This window comes from Bison bison, unplaced genomic scaffold (genome assembly GCF_000754665.1).
Source record: "Bison bison bison isolate TAMUID 2011002044 unplaced genomic scaffold, Bison_UMD1.0 scf7180017864378, whole genome shotgun sequence".
In the NCBI taxonomy this organism is placed as follows: domain Eukaryota; kingdom Metazoa; phylum Chordata; class Mammalia; order Artiodactyla; family Bovidae; genus Bison; species Bison bison.
Genome location: NW_011494950.1, coordinates 4,887,101 through 4,896,421, shown reverse-complemented (window position 1 = coordinate 4,896,421; position 9,321 = coordinate 4,887,101). Strand labels below are relative to the sequence as shown.

The following is a 9,321-nucleotide window of genomic DNA, read 5'->3' as shown; positions in this document are numbered from 1 at the left end:
CAGAAAATACAAGTCCTTCAGTTATATTTTTTATGTCAGAACACCTTATTTGTGGGAAATTGGCATTCCAATTGTTATTCACAAACTTGATCTTGGTGTGAGCTAAACATCACCTCCCTGGGAGTAAGTTCAGGGAAAGCTGATCAAAGTTGCCTTTCCTTCCTAATTTTGGTTAGTTGGTGAGGAAAAGCTTTCTCCCTTACTGTACATAATCCCCCCCCCAAAAAAAAAACTTTTTAACAACAAAATTAAAAATCCACTTATATCTGCCAGAAGTTGTTGGGAAATAAATCCTAAATATGTAATGCTACTTGACAATTGCAGTTAAAACCTATTTAAATATTTGAAATGTATCTTGAGAACATGATATTTGTATAGGAATCTGTATTTGGCATTTTTGATACAGAATGTTTAAAGTTTAATCAAAGGACAGAAAGCAACAACACACAAAAGACAGGCATAAAGCCCACTAGGAATTTTAGGTGGAAAAGCCCAATAAGCCCATGTGGGCAGATGCCACAGGCTTACATAGAACTTAATAAATCTCAGCATTGTTTTTATATTCAAGGACACCAAGTATATTTGGGGTGGCCTGGAGGTAATGGTAACTAAGTACTCATATTTTTCTTTTCTTTCTCATCAGTAGAGGAGCTTACAGAGGGGATTCACAAAACTATTTTTAAGGGTAGATTTTTTTGACCTAACAGACTATCAAAGGTCAAAATTGAGTCCATTTTTGACAAGAGGGTCTAATCCCCCCTTTGAACACAAGAGGTCGCTCCTGTGATCAAATACTGGGGGAAAATATTGCTAATCACAGTTTGATGTATTCTATAAAAACATTACAATTTTTTTTACAGACATGTTTGATGCATTAATGTGTATAGAAATCACTTAAAGAAACAGGGGAATAATCTGTGACCAAATTTGAATCTCAAGGTGAAGGGAAACAATAATGCCTGCTATCCTAACTTTGATTTTAATGCAAAATGTATTAGCAACACACAGACCTCTGGAGTACATCCATCGTGGAGCAATGTAACTATTGGGTTTCTTCAGATTACTCCCTTTGCCAGACGGTATCTTCTGCATGATCTTTTTACCTCTAACAGCTTAAGAACTTAAGAAAATACTACTTATTTACAGTAACAGTATGGGCTGAAGAAAGAGAAACACTCGTTGTCTTCATTATGATGAAATTGCCAGTTACTAACGCTTTTCCTCCAAGCCACATACCAGGTTTTCTTTTTGGACTTGCTGTCATCAGCACTAATTCTTTAGTGTGTTGTGTGTGTGTGTGTGTGTGTGTGTGTGTGTGGTTGAAGAAGGATGGATAGTGAGGGTGCTTTCTGGATCTCAAATATAAGTCATCAGGCTTCTGGCAGCTTCCGTTGTTTAATTCCATGTTATAAAGGTGACATGATGGAATATGATTGGTTAAAATTCTCTATTTACTTTCTGGGGATATAGTACCTTTTGAAAACAAAACAAAACTAAACTAGTGTCAACTTGGTTATCTGTACAGGAAACATGCCCATATACTGGGACGATTTGCTTCATGTGGTCATTATCAGCATCAGTTTTACCAAAGCAGCCTGACAAAAGACTCCACGCATTTAATACCGGAGACACTAGAAAACTATGAGCAAAAAACAAAAACAGTAACATCCTGCCCCCCACCCCCAACCTGCTAAATCTATCAACATCTAACTTTCGATTTCACACACCCACACCGATATAACTTATAATAGAAATAGAAGGAATGAGATCCAGTTAGAAATTTTCCTTGAGAGAAAACAAAAGCATGTTCTTGGTAAAGCCCCAGCCATATCACGAGGAAATTCACCGTCTTTGCTTCTCTCTGCGCTCTGGAGAAGCATACTGCTGTAAACCGAGCCACTCAGGCCGGCGGAGGGCTCACACCTCTTATCGAAGGCTAGATCTGACGAATGATACAAAGAAAGGAGTTTCCTAACACACCGGGTTTTCTCAAGGCAATGAGACACCGAAATTAAACCTACTACTGCGTGCATTTGCGGAGCTTTTCAGATAAAACTGGCAGTCACACTAGATAAGGAATCAATGTTTAGAAGCTTTTGGAGATGCGGACGCGGGGGGGGGGCGGTATTCTTCGTGGCCTCCCTGTGACTTTGTTTTGGAGAGACAGTAAGATATGATGGAACATGTAAGAAATTATTCAAGAGGGTTACCGGCGAGTTGAAGTCACCATTCTTCTCTCTCCAGGTTGTTGCTCGAGATAAAATGATAAGGTAAACACAGCCGGTGAAATGAAATAGGTATTTCGCTGTTCTTCTGTGTTAGACCCCTCCCTACTCAGGCCCTTAGATTGACGCATTTTTAAAATCTCTAGAGACGTGGAGACTTGTCCTTACAATGATCTACACACCACCAGCTAACTGTACACAGTTGCTTAAAAACAAAAGGCAGGAGACCGGCAGAGAGAGGAATCGGATAGGCGTAATAGCTTTACAAACTTTAAACTACTGGAAGACCACTTTGCACTTAGGCTTCGGGTTAGTTCTAGAGTTAAACTGCAAAGCAGACCCCGCGGGTCCGAAAGAGAGAGAAGTCCGCGGAGTCAACTTGGTTATACCTGTGCACTTCCAACCTGATTCTCCGCTTAGGTAAGAAGCGCCCCTTTACCCCCACCCCGCGTTTCTGGAGATCTGAGGTAAGGGGTTTACGGGGTACTGGGGTAGCAACAGCGAACAATTCCTCTGGGTCCATTCATCCCAGAACCAGCGTCTTCCCCTAGGCAGCTCCCAGCGCGCCACGCGCAGAAAATTCGGGAACTCACCCGCCCTGGCAACCAAGCCCGGCCGGGCCCGGAGCTGTGTGCCAAAGCGCGAGACCAAACCGAGACAAACGGCCTGTTCCAAGTCGCCCTTTTCCTAAAGTCCAGAAGGGTCCTCGTCATCTAGAACACCTACCCACCAGCCTCGCCACCAGAGGCGGAAAAGTGAGCCCCGCGCGCAACGCGGCCAGCCGGACTGCGGGGACCCCAGGAGCGCAGGGCAGAGGAGCAGCGCGACAGGAGGCGAGGGCGCTGGCGGCGCGGCCGGCTAGGAGCAAGGGGGAAGGCGGGGCGGAAGGAGGAGAAGGGAGGCCAAAAGCCAGGGCCGCCGGAGCACCGGGGGAGAGCGGTCTGAGCCCCGAGCGAGTCGCCTCGGGAGCCCTAATCCTCTCCCGCGGGCTTGCAGAGCGGTCAGTGGCGCACCGCGGCAGCGAGGCTGAAATATGATAATCAGAACAGCTGCGCCGCGCGCCCCGCAGCCAATGGGCGCGGCGCTCGCCTGACGTCCCCGCGCGCTGCGTCAGACCAATGGCGATGGAGCTGAGTTGGAGCAGAGAAGTTTGAGTAAGAGATAAGGAAGAGAGGTGCCCGAGCCGCGCCGAGTCCGCGCCGCCGCAGCGCCTCCGCTCCGCCAACTCCGCCGGCTTAAATTGGACTCCCCGATCAGCGAGGGCGCGGCGCAGCCGGGCAGCGGGCTCTCTCAGCCTTGGCAACCCCAGGGGCCACTGTTTCCCACTTAGCCACAGCTCCAGCATCCTCTCTGTGGGCTGTTCACCAACTGTACAACCACCATTTCACTGTGGACATTACTCCCTGTTACAGATATGGGAGACATGGGAGATCCACCAAAAAGTAAGAAGCGATTTTACCTTGTGGGGCTCGGTGTGCTGTTCTTGTGCGGGGGTCTCTCAGGCACGGGTGCCAAGGGCTCTTCGGAGTTGGAGTCATTGCTTGGAGAGAGAGAGAGAAGGTGGCTTTTTCTTGTTGCCGCCACGCCTGCATGCTTGCTGTCGGTTCCGATCTTCGGGAAACTGATCGTACCTTGTGTTTGAATTCGCCTGCGAGTGTCCTCCAAAACCTTAGCCTTCCGGTGCTAAGCGGCGGTTTTCTCCTTGGGACTCTGGAGCTCTCCGAGAAGGTTATTCTGTTGCAAAGATCTGCCAGCACGTACAATACCCGGAGATGTGAATTAGCATTAGACTTGCAAAAGAGAACGAGTGACAACTGTATTGATGTCTGCTCTTGCTAACAATATCCAGTCCTATGTGCTATTTAAGAGCGTGCTTCATGGAAAATATAGACATCCCTGCGTTCACTTAACGCTTCTAGTCAAAACCTTTTCTTTGACTTGACTTATCCATAATCTTTCCCAATGATTATGGCAAAGAGGGAGGAGGGAGGGAAAAGAAATACAAAATGAACGGGTTTGATTGCGTGCTAGGCTTGCAAATGCAGACTATTCAAATCTGCATTTTATATATATTCCACCTCCTTTTAAAAATGAGTCAAGGTTTTGATGGCACACTTCAATTACCATCCCAAAGTGCAATACTCTTAAAAAAAAAAGAAAGAAAGAAAGAAAAAAACTCCCAGAGTACGCCCTATAAGAGAACGACACTAAAAGTGTGTTTATCTCTGTAGGAAGTAAACGGTTAGTCAATCATGTATTTATTTTCATTTCAGAAAAACGTCTGATTTCCCTGTGTGTTGGTTGCGGCAATCAAATTCACGATCAGTATATTCTGAGGGTTTCTCCGGATTTGGAATGGCATGCGGCATGTTTGAAATGTGCGGAGTGTAATCAGTATTTGGACGAGAGCTGTACGTGCTTTGTTAGAGATGGGAAAACCTACTGTAAAAGAGATTATATCAGGTACGCCATTTATACCGTTTACTTAATTTTGTGAGAGTCCCCTTCCTCTCCCCATTTATTTTGTGTGGCTTTGTCTTTTGCCAGAGTATGCCTTAATGGGTACTAGCGTGCAGAAGTTACCCCTGTAAATGTAGTAAATTAAACTATGCTGTTCATTTCACTTTTCAGGGGGAAAAAAATGAGACTCAATAGTGGTTTTCATAAATAACGTGGTCTGAAGCTTTGTTTAATTGCTCTTCGAATTTGTGATGCTGAAATTATTTTCCTGTTACCCTCCCCTTTCCAAAACAAACTTAAAAAATTCAGGATGAATAAGTTGGGGTTTCTAAACTTTTTGAAAGGTTGGATTTTATTCTGTTATACATTGTTTTTCCTTTTTATTTTAATTCAGTATTTTATTAGTAACTTCCAGATTCTTTGAAGACATCAATGCAATAGGTAAAATAAAAGTTTGACCTAGGCATGTTTAAAAGTGTACTTTGCAAGAGCAAATAGAGGTGTTGCCCTTTACTTTTTGGGTAAGGGATCCTGCTTGGAAAATTTAAAAACCAACTCAAATATTCTCTGTAAAAACCACTGGGAGATTTAATCTTTTTAAATATTAACCCTTTGGTGACATCTGACTGTCTTCTTATCTTATCTGAGCTGATGAACTAGACAGAGCAGATCAAATTGCCCATCATCTGTCTATGAACAATCGGTATATTTAGATAATTGAACAGCTTCCTTTCTCACATTAAAATCTGGTAACTGATAAAATGAGCGAATTGCCCATACTGACAAGAATAAAATCACATAAGGAACGTCCTGAGTTTTTTTCTTTCAATTTATTTTGCATCTAAACTTCATGCATTGCCAATCTCAAAATTTCTCAGACTTGTGTATACAAATGTCAGAAAATTTATTTTCTGCCTAAGGAAGGAAGTAGAATTTCCAAAGAAAATATTATTGTTTTAAGAACAAAACAGAAGAGATAACACCTTCATTATTACGTTGAATAATAAAGAATATTATCTTTAAAAATAAATTGTCCAGTGGCTATTAACAAGTAATTAGCTTTGGAAGTTACAGAGTTTATGGAGCTGAGAACTTAAAGTTTAGTTAGGATTTAAGTATGCAGTTAACGATTTTTTTTTTTTCTACTCACTTGGTGTTCAGTATTTTTTCTTATTTTCAAACCATGAAGTGGAGAGCATAATTTTAATAGATAAAGGTGAACAGTGCAGGGGGGGAAAGTTTATAAATACTTCGGTGGTGGGAGAGGAGAATGAGAGCAAAGAGGGGAAGTGGGGAGCTGGAGGAAGGGGGAGGGATTTTCCCAATTGTTTGGTCACAGGCAAGGTAAAGTCCTCATCCTATGAAATGGCAGATCTCACATGGAGTAGGCGGAGGGAAGGAAAACTTTTGAATCTACCTTCTAACCTCTGACAAATGAGCCGTTTTCAATTGTTTACTTGATTGGTGTATGAGCTCCAGATTCTGGAGAGGGGGCCATTGCTCCTGTGGGGGTCGTGTTTTGCTCAGCTGTATTCAGACCTGCATGTGCCTAATTCTGCATACACGCTTGTGGAAGGAACCAATTGCTTTTACCTTTTCTTCTCCACTCTTTCAACTGTGTGTCTGTGTGTGTGTGTGCGCGCGCGCACGCTTGCCCGCGTGCAACTGTGTGTATCCCTTTGAAATCCTGTAGTTTTAAGAGAACAGAGAGACCGTTGAGATTTCCCAAAACCTTTCTCCCCTTGGGGGAGCGAGGTTCCCCCCACTGCCCCTCTTTGTCTGGGTCTTTGCCTCTCCTCCATTCTCTCTGTTTGTAGGAATGCCCCCTCTCTGGTTATGTGGAGAGGGGGCCAGGGCAGGGCCTCTAGATGAAACCTACAAGGATTGTCTGTTGGTAAGGAAAGGTGAGCTGCAAGGAAGACTTTACAAGTGAGTCTTTTCATTTTTCTGGCAGGTCAGAGTTCTCAGACAGACAGAAATAGAGGTAGATGTTTCAGCGACTGGATAAAGATGGAAGGAACCCAAGCAGATTTAAAAAAATTAATGAGAGGAAGAACAGAGAGGAAACTTTCTGGTAACATTGTTGCCTGAGGAAAAAATCTTTAGCTGGGGAAACAGCAATGGGCTCCTGATCCAGAAAGGACTCTGGAAACCCTCAGAGGTTTCATTTTGTTCTAATGCCTGTGCATTTGTGTATGTTTTGTGGGGTGACAATCTCATTGCCCAACCTCATTTTCTTTTGAAAGGAGGATGCAGGTTGCAGTTTTAGAGATGTTTCTAGCAGCAGAAATTGGGGGATAGGAAAATGTGGGACCAGTGGCTCCCGGATTTACCCCCGGATTCCTTCCTGCCAAGAGGAGCAAGAGCCACCCGGGTACTGGTCGCTGGAGCAGCCGCCCAGGCTTCCAGCACATCAAACATTTCTCTCTAGTTTGGACTGGGCGTTCTCAACTAAGAGGTACAGACCGAGACACAGAGGTTCATAGGCAAGGGAAACAGAGCGGGAAAAGAAAGAAATCTAATCGTTTCCATCCTCCCATTCCCAGCTTGCCTGCTAATGCTGATTTCAGTGTCTCAGGGCGTTGTGGCCGAGGTCGCCAGCGACCCTAGACCCGGGGCAGCGCCCGCCTTAAGTGACTCCCTCTCTTTGCTTCCCTTCCTTCCCGGCCCGCCCCCCATCCCACTCCCGCGCAGGTTGTACGGGATCAAATGCGCCAAGTGCAGCATCGGCTTCAGCAAAAACGATTTCGTGATGCGCGCGCGCTCCAAGGTGTACCACATCGAGTGTTTCCGCTGCGTGGCCTGCAGCCGCCAGCTTATCCCCGGGGATGAGTTCGCGCTGCGGGAGGACGGGCTCTTCTGCCGCGCCGACCACGACGTGGTGGAGAGGGCCAGCCTGGGCGCCGGCGATCCGCTCAGCCCCTTGCACCCGGCGCGGCCGCTGCAAATGGCAGGTACTCCTGGGAGCTGAGGGAGGCCCTCCTCGGGGATGCCGGTGCCAGGCGAGGCCAGCGCCGTGCCGCAATCTTGGGACCCACGCCGCAGCCGCTGCAGCTGCCAGTTACACGGAGGGTTCTAGGTGCGGTTTGCACAGTGCTTCCCTCTTTTTGCGGCCAGCTTCAATGCACTCAGTGTCTCCCTTGACTCGCCTGGCACACCTACACTACACGTCTGTGTGTCTATGTGTGGGTGCCCGCGAATGTACACCACTTGTGCACGCATGTATACACACGCCCAAACAGTACTTCCAGTTCACCTTGGCCTCCAAACCGTGGCTTTCTGACAACGGGCTTCAGCTTCCCTCCAGGTATTCTCTGCCGCTTCCTAATTAAAGGGGTGGAGCTCTGGGCCCCTGGAGCTTCCTCCTTTAACCCAATGAAGGAAGCTTAAGTCAAGTTAGCCCCTCAATTCCTTTTTTCCTTGCCAACTGCCCCGCGGCTGCCGCGTGGGTCCCAAAATATTTTTGAAGTGTATCTTCATCCCTTTGTGAGACAGGGGACCTAAAAAGATACAGTTTTAATAATTGCAAACCTTCGCACAGAACCGTCATTTAAAACTGTCAACAAGCTAATCTGCAGTAATTGCCTTTTAAAGGGAGCCTGCCTCTTTAAACTGTTCATTCTACTTGATTTGGTGAGAATTTCATCTTCGGGCCTGTTGCTGTGACACCGAGTTGACCTCATAGGTGTTGACCTGACCCCGGGGGTCCTGGAAAAATGCAAGATTTGTAACATACAGATCTGAGGGCCCTTGGCCCAGGAAGGAGAGTAGAAATAGAACAGGGTTGGCCCGGAGTGGGGGCCACAGGTAGGAAGGCCGACAAAGTTTCCAAACCTGCTTTCCGGTCTTGAATGGAACTGTCCGGTGTATAATCCGCCGGGAACCCTGGTGGTGAAAAATCTACAGCTCTTCCCCCTCTGCTTTTCTGGCAGAATTCTCTTAAGAATTCTGTCAGGGGGATGGGAGGGGTTGTGACTTAGCTTGCGAGGAAGCCAAGCCAGTGGTGGCAACTTCTGTTAGTGCAACCTGGGCTCTGCTGTGGAACACGTAGAGTATTGGGAGGGGGTCAGGAGCATACCCCAACTGTCTTTTCTCTAGAGGCCGGGCAGCTCTAAAGAGTATCGGTTTTCCTTTTTTGGGGAGCAGATAGCATCGGAAACCATCCAGGTAGATTTAGTAGATCCAGGTAGAGTACGAAGGATCAGAAGCTGGAGAGACAGCCGAAATACCGAATTTCTTTATCCTCTTGACATAACTGTCCTCCGGGGACTGAAGTTCAACGCTCTCCGGCAGAATTCTTCTCCGCCTTAGTTGCAGACATCCCACGGGGGTAGTGTCTCTCGGTGTCACTGGGTGTTCTGCCTTTCCTTCCCTTGCAAGGCCTGTGGACGGGGTGGGGGGGGGGGGTGGAATCGGCCCCGATCTGGATCCTAGGAAAGGCGAGAAGGGAGGAGAAACTAGGAAGAACGATGCCACCCTTGCTGTGAACCGGGAGACAGAACCTGAGAGATGCGCCCCTTTGCTAACCCCGCCGTGTTGACTCGAGCAGGGGCGGAGGCCGCTTTCTTGGGTCCAGACTACTTAGCATTGACCTCTTAAGATTAGAGAGCGAGATTTCATTCTCCTTTTACGTCCC

The 9,321-nt window shown here is 46.6% G+C and overlaps 1 protein-coding gene across 1 annotated transcript in view; it reads left to right on the top strand.

The window, feature by feature from the left end:
• Window positions 1-3,639: 3,639 nt before the first annotated feature.
• ISL1 (ISL LIM homeobox 1) overlaps window positions 3,640-9,321 on the top strand; it is a 9,585-nt gene continuing 3,903 nt past the window's right edge. Inside the window, exons 1-3 of the mRNA XM_010857199.1 lie at window positions 3,640-3,667; window positions 4,499-4,688; window positions 7,380-7,639. Of these exons, the coding sequence (XP_010855501.1) occupies window positions 3,640-3,667; window positions 4,499-4,688; window positions 7,380-7,639 (478 nt within the window). The remainder of the gene's footprint in view (window positions 3,668-4,498; window positions 4,689-7,379; window positions 7,640-9,321) is intronic.